Source organism: Vicugna pacos, chromosome 2, assembly GCF_048564905.1.
Source record: "Vicugna pacos chromosome 2, VicPac4, whole genome shotgun sequence".
NCBI classification, from domain to species: domain Eukaryota; kingdom Metazoa; phylum Chordata; class Mammalia; order Artiodactyla; family Camelidae; genus Vicugna; species Vicugna pacos.
The window spans coordinates 84,270,059-84,283,316 of record NC_132988.1 but is presented as its reverse complement, the minus strand read 5'-3'; the positions used below and the strand labels follow the sequence as shown (position 1 = coordinate 84,283,316).

Genomic DNA, 13,258 nt, shown 5'->3' with positions numbered 1-13,258 from the left:
ATTGGTGAAGTAGCTGTGTCCTGGGGACACGGGCAGAGAGATGGGCATAACAAGGAGTGAAGAATATTTGCAGAGTCCTTGACCTAAGGTTCTGTCTGATTGGAGAGACTGGTTGGGTCCAGAGGAGACAGCTGGAAAATAATCCTGTGAATGTGTTTGGTAATGTACATGATGTCAGTAGGGTTTTTGAGGCTGGGAGTGGGATTGTTGAAAAGATGGTGTTTTTGGCTGATGGATCTGAGGGTTATTAGGGAGGATGACTTGGGAGGGGCGTGTGCAGAGACTGGAGGCACGGAGATCTTTTAGAGAGGATGTTCTCTCTGTGACATTGTTAAATGGCTAGTCTGGGGTGGGGTGGCAGGAGTGGAAAGTCACACGAGGATGTGTGGCCAAGGCTCTGAGGAAAGATTGCTATGATTTGCTGCCAAGGAGGGAGAAGTCAGGCAGAAATCTGTTTGGGAAATGATGGAACCATTTGCATCCATAGGAAGTGAGTAACTCAGGACTGATTGAAGGGAAGATAAGAGATTCTGTTTTTAGAGTAATTGTGTCTTGTACTTACTGTGTTTTCTATGTGCTTGAGCACAGTTCTGAGTACTTGATGTAACTGCCTTATGAAATAGGTGCTGTTACTGTCCCTACTTTACAGATGAGGAAACCGAGGCTGAGTTGGTTAGTAACTTGCCTAAGGGCTACACACTTAGTAAGTGGCAGAGCTGGGATGCAGATCCAGACAGTCCTATCTCAAGAGCCACATTCTTATCTAAGATGCTTTATTGCTTAACTGTAATAGCTAGCTTTTATTATAAACTGCCCAGTCCTGTGTTAAGCTTCTTTCACGTATTTATTGCATTTGATTCCCATAAGAACTCTGTGAAATGAGTCATGGGGATCTATCATCATTTTCCAAATGTGGAAACCTGGGCACAGAGAGGTCAAGTGGCCTGCCTTAGGTCACACAGCTAGGCCTTGCCTACATTGGGGTGGCAGGTCTCTAGAAGTTAGTAATATTTATTCAACCAGATTGTAATTTATTTAACCAGATTGTAGTAGCTACATTGTCCTTAAGATCCACTCTTGAGAAGATTGAATTGATTGAAATATATTGCAATATAAATTCTTTGAGAATTTTTGGATAGAATTAACTATTAGCATCGCTTGTATTGACACAGAACAACTCCTCTTTTTTAAAGCAGATAAGTAATTGAAATAATAGCATCTCCATTTACCGCTGTGCCCAATTTCATTACTTAATGCTTTGTATGCCTTTAAGAACGATCCCAGCCATGTTGTTTCCATGTTCTGGCTCCTCCTTTTAGAAGCTCGGCCTAGCGGGCACAGTCTCGTACGTAGCACTTCTCATGTTGTTGGTGCTTAGTAACATTTGACGATTATAACTGTCCTCATTGTTAATCGTCTGTAAATCAGGGCTGCTGAGCATCTTCTGATCTGGGGGTGGACTTGGCGTGACATCACGGAGCTACAGTTGATACCATGGTTGAGAGGCGCCCAGATGAAATGTTTGTCTGGACAACAAACTGGACTTGAGACTGATCACTTATACACACCTTCAAGGGCAGGAAACCTTCTCGGAGCCCCTTTGGTCTGTACCTCTCCACGGATTCTGTTTACCCTACCTTTAGATGTCAACAGGCCTCCTATTTTTTTTTTTTTTGACTTTTAACCTTGTCTGACTACAGATCTATTTCTGTGCTTTCTCCTGCTGCAGCTCTCCAAGGAGAGGTCTACACTCGCAGCCTTTAACCTTGACGCCAACAGAAATTCCCACTCAACTGAAACTGGATTTCCTGTGGTGTCTCTCTAACCAAACCTGGGGGCTTGTGTTCCTGCCCTTTGATCTTGCTCAGCATCTGCCCAGGGACCCACCCGCCTTGTCTTTGAAACCTTCTGCTGTGTTGCCTTCCTTACCTCTTAGCCTCTCCCCTTCCTTTCTGGTGGTTTCATTTTTAAAAAATCTCTCTTGACTCTTTGCTACACCCTCTCAGCTGGAAGAGCTCTCCAGGATCGATACTCATTGTGTTCCTCTTTTTTCCACAAACGCTTTCCTTTGATTATTTGATACTATCTTTTAACTTCACGGGTTAAAAGTTTCTCCTCTTCCACCACCTGAATTTCAAGTTGTCAGGTGAGAACCTGACAGGTAGCACCTGGGAGCAGGTCTCTTGCCTCTCCCGTCCCAGTCCTGTTCTGACCATGCCTCTGTCTCCCCATCCCCGCCTTCCTGAACTTGAGAGGCTCCTGGTATGGCTTCTCCTGCCGCCTCTGCCTCCCACAACCCCTTCCTCCACCTGGCTTGGATGGCTTTTACTCCTCCTTCAGAACCCATGTCAGTTCGTATCACCACCTTGTATGTGTGGAGGGGGCACAAGTCTCAGGTACATGAACCTTTCCCCTTATGATCCTGCAGAAGTGATTGAAAGCCCCCTCAGGAAGCTCTGTTATCCTGGTGCCCCAGCCCCCCTCACCCAGGTCATATATGAGTCAACCTTGTGTGTTTTTCATGGCCCTGTAACCTATAACCATGAAAGTGCCCTCTCTCTGACAGTACGTCATGTCTTGCTCTGTAGTCTCAAATCCCTACTGTGGATTCCGTGGCTTCTGCTTACGTGGGGACCAGAGCTGTTCACTGATTGCCTTGAATCTAGCTGACCTGTGGTATCTCATTGTGCACGAGTGTGTATATGGTCTATACCTATGTACGCGTCTGTCTTCTCTTTTGCCTTGTCTGATATTGTGAAGGTCCAGCCCACCTCTTACATCTTCTTTAGCCTAAAGCTAAATCTTGTATCTATGTTTCCATATTCTGACGTTGAACACTGTGTACTCTAAGCGCTTTGGCGTGTAAGGACTGTGTGTCCCACTTACTTGGATTCTCCCCTAGCACCTACCACAATGCTTTCGCAGATCACAAGTGATAGATGAACAGATAACTTGCCTTCGTGCAACAGATGCATGCGTGTATGCATGAATGAATGAACAAGCTGCAGTGAATTTTTCTAAGGCTCAGGTTTCATATTCAGAGTCTCAGTTTTGAATCTTTAAATTAGTTTCTTATGTAGGAAACCACTCTAGACACTAGGATGATTAGGCTGCAACCCAGTGTATGCTAGGGAATGTGGCCTGATCACTAAAATAAGATTTTCATTTTTTGCATTTGTTGTTTGAAACTCATAGATCTCCTTTTGTTGAACATCACCATATAAGGAGGATTGCATAGACATAACTGAATTCACAGAGCTTTAAGAAAAAGCCAAGCTATGTCACGGTCATGTATATTTTGCCAAAAGAGTGACGGGCCAGTCATCTTTCATAAGAGTGTGAGATTTTGTTTTTGTTATTTCTAAGCTGGGTGTTGGCATGTCAGTATCATCGCCATGGCCCGTGTTCAGAGTGGAAACTTGACCCCAATGTGTGTTTAACCCAGAGAAGGCCGTGGCATCAGCACATCTTGGCCTGCATACCAAATGTGACCCTCAGGATTAATTGAGGGTTGCAGAAAATAACTTAATTTTCTAGATGAACATAAGAAACTTTAAACAGAACTCTTGTCACCATAAATAGCTGGGCAGCTTTGTCCTATTTTTATTGTCGAGGACACAGAAGATGGAAATCAATATTGGAAGAAAGGCTTTATTCCGCCAGAGAAAAAGATCATGTTCAACACGATTTTCGTTTTTCTTGGCAGGCTTGTCTCAACCATCTGGGAGTCCAGGGGGACTGTCTCCACCATCCATCCATCCAGCAAAATCAGAGTTAATCGTCAGTGTTGGCGATGAGATTAGGCTGTTATGCACCGACCCAGGATTTGTCAAATGGACTTTTGAGACCCTGGGTCAGCTGAGTGAGAACAGACATGCGGAATGGATCATGGAGAAAGCAGAGGCCACGAATACGGGCAATTACACGTGCACCAACAAAGGCGGCTTCAGCACTTCCACCTATGTGTTTGTGAGAGGTAAATGCTTGGCTTTCTGTGATGATCTGCTTGGAGAACTTTCTGTCCTGTCCCTAATTATGGGTGACATAGGAACACATGGCTGAATCATAGATAAAATGTTACTGGCGGGGCCTAGAGGGCGTCAAGCAAAATCTTTGTGAGTTTCCCCAATCTTTTGATACATAGCGACTTTGGGTACGACTCCAGCCGAAGGTCTGCAAGGCTGTGCGACTCTTCCTAATGAGATTACAGTATGGTTAGCCCATTTGTCCTGGTGCTGTGAGTAAACCCTGAGAATAAATTAGGCCCTCTGGGAAAGCGGCATTTTAATGCCTTCAGATTCCAGATACTCCCACTTAGTAAAAACACTTCAGGGAACTCAAGGCCTCTGAAGGCCTAAACAGACCAACACTTCAAAAGAATTGACCCACTTTTAGGGAGTAAATTCCAGAAAAAATAACTCAGTCAGCTAAGTACCCCATGTCCTTCCTGGGTTCTTAATAGAAGGCAATTCATTCATTTAAAACATTGTGACCTCTTAGAAACAAAAGGAAAATGTGATCGTTGGATTTCTGTACCTCATTTCCTGTGAAGAATTCAGTGATTCATCGGTGTTTGTGCTGTTAATATCCTTGCCAGGAGGAGGTTTCCTGGCGAGTCAGGGGAGGGGTGGGGGAGGAGTATCTTTTTGTTGATGTGAAAGGTGAAGTACTCAGGGCTGAAGAGACATCCCCAGGTCATAGGAGGAGAAAGCGTTTCAGTTCCAGTCCTGGACTTGTACCTGGACTGGGGTCATCATTGCAGCCTCATCCATGGCATTGCAGAAGACCAAATGCATTTATCCTAGATTGTTGGTCAGAGCGCCCTCAAGAGTCACAGTTCCTCACTGCAGCATTTGGACACGATCACCTGCTCTGTCTTCCTTATGTAATTGTTGTTAGGGAGACAGAATTGTGCAAATTCTGGCTCCATCAAGGTTAATCAAGGGTGAATAAAATTGATTGTCATATTTGCTATAAAGAAGGTTGAAATGGACTCGGCCTCTCTTTAGTTTATTGATTACTCTTCCCTGGGTGGGTCGCTGAAAAGAAATACAGGTTGATGAGCCACAACTAGCCTCTGGGTCTGGGTCCCTGATTGTCAAGCCAACTATGTTTGTTCTTTGCCATTCAAGAAAGGTACTCTGTAATTTCCAGGTGGTAATGAAGTATCCTGCTTATTATTAATATGATGGGCAGACATCTGGAAAAATGGGGAAACGATCGCATTAGCCAAGTCAGGATCACCAGAGCTCACAGATTTTCTTTATAGGGAAAGTCACCCTCAGTAACTCAGAACTCTGCTTAATTATTACTGGATTACGATGTTTGGAGCCTTCAGTAATTTATCTTACAGCAATGAAGGAAATCAGGGCTTTGTTGTCGGACCCAGACTCAACTGACTGAGAAAGAGTAGATGGAAAACTAACCAATTGTAGCCTCGAACCATAGCTCAGCCATTATGAGATAATTTATTTGCAGAATAAATTAGTGAGGCTGGGAGGTGCATAATTCATTTTGGAGAACTCTTTCAAAATTGGTCAGAATTAAACAAAAAGTATATTTTGGTTATGACATTGATTTCTCTGGAACACCCAATTTCCAGATGGAAAGGACAATTAAAAAACATTTTATGTGTAATCTGTTGGCCCAACGATGTATCTGTATTATCTTTACACAGTAGAGATGGCAGCATATTTTACCTATGGAATGAGGTTTGTATTTGCTTATGTGAGGTCCCAGTTGGCCTGAGGCTTTCCCAGTCCACGCCTGGTGTCCCAGAATAATGATTAATGGTACCTCCTGTCACTCACAAGCATCCTGGTTTGGATGATCAAGCATTTGCCACTGCATTTCTGAAACTCATAAGGTCCCCTTGTGTTATTGAATGCAAGTTTATGTGCCTGATGCACCATGAGGCCAAACAAACGGAGACATCAGAGTTTGGAGCAGAGAAAGGTTTATTGTAGGGCCAAGCAAGGAGGATGGGGTGGCCCATGCCCAAGAAAACCCCAGACTCCCTGAAGGGTTTCAGCAAAGCTTATGTAAAGGCCAGGTGAGGGAGGAGGGTCGCAGGGTGCATGATCAGCCGGTGCATGATTCTCTGATTGATTGACGTTGAGGTAACAGGGCGGTCAACACCATCAACCCCTGGTCGCCAGAAGTCTGGGGGCCACGTGCTCATGATCATCAAGTAGTTCGTTTCTTCCCTTTGATGGTGGTTTTTAACATCTGAAAAACTCAGGAAATATGTGGGAAATACTATCATCTGAGTACTTCAGAGAGGAGCCACAGCAGAGGATAAGGGGGAGGGACCTGTCCCGGGAAGGCCCCATAGGGTTCTGCTCACTTACACTTGTGCATAAGAATTTATTTGGTTTCCAGAAGTTCTATTTAAACATCTTTCAAGGACTAAGAATACAGTGAGGCCCACACGTTATGTGTACTCGTTGGCCTCTCGATAGTTTTCTAGAATCTTCTCAGAAGCTGAATGATCCTGGGGACTGGGAACTCTGGAAAGCGGCCCACGTGGAGGGGTCAGAGGAGAACACCTCTCCCCAGCTGTTAGGTGTCACCAGGCTGGCCTGTTCTTCCTTGCCTACGCTCCTTGGAGTGTTACCTGTCTTAGAAAAAAAGGAACTATGATAATAAAATATTCCCGGAGTTTTAAGAGCTCAAATTGTGGTATCAATCAGACAGTTTTGGGGAGGATATAGCGCAGTGGTAGAGTGCGTGCTTAGCATGCACAAGGTCCTGGGTTCAATCCCAAGTACTTCCACTAAAAAATAAAATTAAGTAAAAACATTAATCAGACCCGATTTTGAGTTCCAGCCAGACATTTCTGGGCCATCTCACCTAAGGAGAGTTGCTGTTTTTGAGACTTTAGTTTCTTCACCTATAAAATTATGATGATGCTAGTGTCCACCACACAGGGGTGTTTTGAGAATTAAATGAGGTCAAGTGTGTCACGGTCCAAGTTTAGTGCCTGACACCTGACAAACGTTTCCTTAATGTTAGCTCCTACTTGTGAATATGAATAGGATAAATTCTGCTTTTGCTCGCAAGGAATAAAGCCGGCAGCCACTGGGGTCACTAGGGATCATTGTTAGGAGTGGCGCTGCTTTAGATCTGTGTGTTTTCGTGTCTGTGACCAGCCATTTCAACCACTCATTGTTGGTTATGCTGTAGATCCCGAGAAGCTTTTCCTCGTCTTCCTGCCCTTGTACGGGAAAGAGGACAGCGACACGCTGGTCCGCTGTCCTCTGACGGACCCGGAGGTGACCCATTACTCCCTGACCGGGTGCGAGGGGAAACCTCTTCCCAAGGACCTGACGTTTGTCGCTGACCCCAAGGCTGGCATCACCATCAGAAACGTGAAGCGCGAGTATCATCGGCTTTGTCTGCACTGCTCCGCGAACCAAGGGGGCAAGTCCGTGCTGTCGCAGAAATTCACCCTCAAAGTCCGGGCAGGTATGGGCCCGTGCCTCCTTTCCTCCGGGAGTCAGAGCATCCTTTGATCTAAAAGAAGTCTTCTTTCTTGTCAGTGGTCCATCTTAGTATGTTGGTCACGCAGCTTCTCTGAGTAGTTCCCCTAGCTTCAAAATAACGCCAGCTACTTGTGAATTCTTTATTTCACAATCTCAGTCCCACGTGACTGGTCCATGACCACCTTCAGCTGCGTGTGTCTACCCTGGATGAGTAGACTGTCCTGCGGTCAGTCGTCAAACCTACTGACATCAGGACATCCCGAAGTTTTATAATTGCACAAAGTGTAGCTTCCAGGAGAAACTCTTTGGAAAGCCTTAGTCACACTGTTTAAAAAGATGAGCGTGCAGATTTTCACTCCTTGATTTACTATTGATCTATGAATTGACTGCCTCTTCAGCTATTTAATTTTAATGCCTTGTCAAACGATTCATAATCTAAGGAGGAAAGTACCAGCTGACAATGGACGTTGTGACTAATGCAGCATTATGTAGAATATTTTGGTAGCTGGAAGATACCTAGATTTTTTTGTATTTCAGAGATCATCTAATTCAATACCAGTTGGCATTTAGCGATTGAGTGATTAAGGATTTTGAAAAAGGATGCTCATTGGAATTAAGGAAAGTTTGATGATTTAAAACCTGTGATTTTAAGAAACAAGTAAGATACTATTTTTTTACAGTGCCTGGGAAAAATGCCTGTTTGGCTAAAAGAATATAATTAGTTGTAGGTCACATCCTCAGGAAACCATCGAGGTCATGTGAGGTGAAGATGAAGGCTGCCTCACGATGCCAGGGCTTCTGTCTGTTTCAAAACAGCATTGTTCAGGGGCGTTGTAATCTCAGAGCAACACTGCTATCTTTGTCACTGGATGGGAATGAGTTTACTTGAGGGATGCATAATTTAATTGCTGATTTCTTCAGATATGCATGTAATACAGATCGGTTAGTACCCTACCTTATGTTTTATTTAAAAGACCACAAAGTGAGCTGTGGACAGCTGAGGAAAAATGGTAAGTTAAAATGTCATGCTAGGGGAGAGGGTAGAGCTCAGGGGTAGAGTGCGTGCTTAGCATGTTCAAGGTGCTGGGTTCAATCCCTAGTACCTCCACTAAGTAAATAAACAAACCTAATTAATTATCCCAAGCCGCCAATGTAATAAAGTAAAAAAATTTTTTTAGATGTCATGCTATCGTACAACCAGTTATTTGAGGGCTGTGTTTCATGTCGTTTTCTTTTAGCTATCAGAGCTGTACCACTTGTGTCTGTGTCCAAAGCAAGCTTTCTTCTCAGGGAAGGGGAGGAATTCACAGTGACGTGCTTGATAAAAGATGTGTCTAGTTCTGTGGACTCCATGTGGATAAGGGAAAACAGCCAGGTGAGTGAATGGCTTCCTCCATTTTTCTCAACATACCATTCTCTCTAGGTGGGAGCTTTGAAGGTTTCTCTTTAAAAGAGACTATTAATTGTCTGGGGATGGCTCAGCTGGTGTGTCTGTCAGAGGTGGAACCGTCTGGGAGTGTGTTGAGATGCGTTATTTCCCCCTTTCCTAGCACCATATGTAGATGTGTACGTCCATTATTAGTAACAAAGAAATGTCATTTTGTAAATTTCTTTTGAGAAAATCAGAAACTTCAGACTCATTATTACTTTATGCTGTTTCTCTGAATGATTTTTTTAAAGTAATGGTTAACTGTATAAATATCTTGATTTTTAAAGCTATTCAGGCTAGATTATTTAAGATATTGGGAACAGTTGCCAATTTTTTTCCTTCCATCTATAAAAACAAATGGTCTCAGGTATTAACCAGGATGCTCTTCCCTCCCCCACAAAGTGGCCTATCCACTTTAGAGATGGATTTCTCTTTGTATGGATCTGATTTCCTCCTTTGCGCCTGGTTACCTGAGATCAGGTTGCTAATGGTTTTCTATTTGTTTTAGTCGCTATTAATAAAATGGTAATCTTTAACCTGAAACATTTGGACATGTTTTGGTTATCATTCTTTTGACAAATGCATATTGAATGTCTTCTATATGTCAGATACCATGTTAGGCATATCTTAAATAAATTTCAGCCAGTTACATTTGAAGTTTCTCCCCTCCCCCGAATACTCATATTAGTAGCAAGTCTTTAAAATGTCCAATTTCCCTAATATTTTGCTTTAAGATTCTTATTGATGGAGTTTTCAATAAATTTTTGTTTGAATAATCTTGGCCATCTCATTAATTTGTTCTCATGGTAGTTTTTCTTTAGTACACATATGTGTTACGTTGGAAATAAACTATCTTTTTCTTCTCCTCTTCATCTTCTTCCTCTTCATGCTCCATATTCAACATTGGCATTTTCATGCCTGTTTTGAGAATCCTTGGCTAAACAAGTAACCATGGTGATTAGCATAAAGCAAAGCATTATGATGGAATTGGTGCAGACCTGTGATGGATGATAACCTTGCTCAGTGAAGCCTGCCATTGGCTAGGAGAATGGAACCAGTGGCTCAGAGAAACAAGTTCTAGTTTTGCATCATATAACTTAATAAAAACCATAGCTTATGTATGGATTTTTGACTATCCTGATAGAACACAATCCCATGTTAATTGCCTTTCTATGATCCTTGATTTCAGATGAGAGAACAATTTAAACCGTGTGTGTGTATCTGAGTCTCCGTGTAACTTGAAAATTAGCCTTTTTGAGCCAAGGAATTAAATTGCCCCAGGCAGTTTTGTTCTGAATCATTTTCCCAGGAGCCCTGCATGCCATTCCCAATTAATCCACTGGCGCTGGTAGATAAGGCTTTAGTGTTGGGAGCTCTGGGGAAATCCCAGCGTGCACCTCCAAGGGTTAAGGAAAACCAAATCACGGGCAAACAATATGTAACGTGTGTGACTTGCAGATGGGACTCATGGCTGCATGCCAGGGTTCATCCATAAATCTTTTATTGGTATCCTTTGGCTTAATTTGGAATACGTAGCACTGTGATAGCACTATGAAATTATTTTAAAAATCCGTAGCATTTGATTTGGATCATTTGGAATAAGTTTAACTCACAGTGAAGTTTAGGGTAAAATGACTATTGTAGAATTTTTGCAATTGTTTGTTTTAAAATTGTTTGTTTGCGGTTAAAGAGAGTCATGGAGTTTATTCAACACTGTGAATCTTGGTTAGCTTTTCTAATACTTCTACGAAAGCCCTCATGTTTTTACTTGCTTTTAATTATGATCTTTGACAGGATCTTAAATTATGGCCTTTGGGTTTAGGTGTTGATATTGTATCAATTATGACCAAACTATTCCTTTGGGCACCGAAGTGTTCATTGTCCTCTTCAACTCCCTAAACAGGGCCTCCTGGGCTCTTGCAGGGACTACAAGGAAGAGACTGTGAATCTAGAACACAGTATGTGGCCTGTCCATTGTCACTGCCTTTGCAGAGGAGAAGTCTGTGAAGTGGTGGACTGGAAGAAGCCAGAGAAAAATGTCTCTTTCCCCTTCTCTTCTTCCTAACAATTGCTCTTAGGCAGCAAAATGTCAGATTTCTGCCAATTATTAGGAGACTTTCTTAGAAGGGAATGTCTTTAAGTCGACATAGTGCTCCAAACTCCAAAGGCCTTTAACGACCTTTGTTCTCTCATTCCCTTTTGGAAACAGAAGCTGAGACAAGTGGCATCTTTGACTTGGCCAAGATCTCACAGTCAGTTAACAAAGCAGGTTTCTCTTCTTTTTATTTCAAAACATTCAACTTTGGCATTTTATGTGTGCTTATTTTAGTGTAAAAACTTTTCCGAAAATAAAACAACATGAGAAAAACAGAATAGATAAAAATCCCACCATTGTACATAGCAGCAACTGTGCAATAGAAATATAATATGAGCCTCCTATGTAATTTAAAGTTTTCTAGTAGATACATGACAGAGTAGTAAAAAAGTAAAATTGATTTTAATGTCTTTAATGAAATCCAGTATATCCAAAATATTTTATCTTGTAACGAACATACAATTATTAATGGGATATTTATACTTTTTTTTTTCCATGTGAAGTCTTCAAAATCTGGAACATACTGTATATTTGCAACACAATTCAATTTGTACTTACTGCATTTCAAGTTCTCAGTAGTCATGTGTTTCGTCTTATAAGTGCTGGATTGCCCATTTTTTTTTTCATATTTCTTTTCTCTCTGTCCTCATGCATTTGTATTATCACCTGGTTATAGTTTTAAGGTATACTCATTTTGTGCTTTTTGCATAAAATAAGCATTTTTCTTGTTTTCACAGATTCATAGTATTGATACCTGGTATATATTTAGGTGATCTCCAATTTTTCACTGCAGTAAATATCTTGGAGCTTTTGTTTTCTGTTGAGTTATTTCCTTGAGATAAATGTGCTAGAGTTGATCCGGGGTATGAACATGCCTCCAAGTTGCTTTCTAGAAGGATTGCTCTGATTTACAGTACTGTCAGAGCGGTCTGATGCTAATAGCTTCACCAAAGCCTGGCCAGTGAATCACCCTTGATCTTGGTCCATGTCAGTATCAACTCCTGTTTACTTTCTTTTTTCAGTTGCTTTTTTTTTTCGATTGTAGTAGGAATGTATTCACGTTACAGAAAATTTGGAAGATGCAGAACACTCTCCGCTACTCCCTTTCATCTCTTCACAGTGCGGTTATAGTTTATACTATGGTTTTTCCCCATGATGTTTTCCATACAAGGAATCTCTCTATGCTTTATCTACAGATAAATATTACCAGGGGGATGGTGAGATCACAAGAGTAAATTTACAACCATTTTTCTTATGCTTAAAATTTTAAGCTTATTCTTAAAATTGGGCTTTAGTCTCATGTCTCACATACTTTGAAACTTCCTTTAACAGTTGCCAGAGTCCTGCTGGGTAAGAACTATAGGGTGAATTCTCAAGTTAGACTTAAACATTGTAATTCTATTTTCATTCATGAAAATAATATAAATGCTAATAAAATAGCACGATTGTTATTAGTGATATGTTTTCTTTCAAGCACTGGGATATAGCATAGAAAAATATATATATAATAGGAAGTATTAATGTGCTGTACGAAGAGGATACATTTAGTATGCTGATTTGTAAAAATATCAGTATTCTGTAATATTTCCTATGTAGGAACTTCTAAAGTTTGTCACCGTTAAAAAATATTTAGCACTGCAGAGAATTTGGAATTATGTATGCTATGGTTATGAAGAAACGAATTTTCATGTTTTTTTCCAATCATTAATAATGACTATCTTTCAATATAATCCTGTAATATGAAGTGTTCCAATGACAGACTTGTCATGATGTTTTATTCTTCTTTCTTAAGTGGTGTATAATGAATGCTAATACGGAAAAGTTAATTGCTGCTATTTTTAACTTATCTGGGAAAGATCCTGAATATAAATTTTATGGTAATCTTTGATTTTTTTTTCCCTTCCCTTCTGAAACCCACAGACTAAAGCACAGGTGAAGCGGAATAGTTGGCATCAGGGTGACTTCAATTTTCTACGTCAGGAAAGACTGACTGTCAGCTCAGCGAGAGTTAACGATTCTGGAGTGTTCATGTGTTACGCCAATAATACTTTTGGATCAGCAAATGTCACAACAACCTTAGAAGTAGTAGGTAAATATCTCTGGGAATGTAGTGAATGAAGAAATCACTAGATAGTTTCCTTTTTCTGCTAATGGAATGTCGAACAGATTCTTAGATATTTTATTGTCACTGAATGAATAAGTGAATGAATGAATACATGAAAGAAAATGATTGTTGTAGCCTCTTCCGGC

At 41.3% G+C, this 13,258-nt stretch overlaps 1 protein-coding gene across 9 annotated transcripts in view; it reads left to right on the top strand.

The window, feature by feature from the left end:
* The window catches only part of KIT (KIT proto-oncogene, receptor tyrosine kinase), a 77,589-nt gene that overhangs the window by 28,607 nt on the left and 35,724 nt on the right, over window positions 1-13,258 (top strand). For 5 of the 9 annotated variants that reach the window (XM_072943734.1, XM_031688017.2, XM_006198138.4 and 2 more), the window contains exons 2-5: window positions 3,707-3,976; window positions 7,186-7,467; window positions 8,723-8,859; window positions 12,929-13,097. In XM_072943734.1, the coding sequence (XP_072799835.1) occupies window positions 3,707-3,976; window positions 7,186-7,467; window positions 8,723-8,859; window positions 12,929-13,097 (858 nt within the window). Of the gene's footprint in view, window positions 1-3,624; window positions 3,977-7,185; window positions 7,468-8,722; window positions 8,860-12,928; window positions 13,098-13,258 lie in introns of those variants that run through there. The other 4 variants (XM_072943727.1, XM_031688006.2, XM_031688002.2 and 1 more) reach the window with 1 other exon arrangement.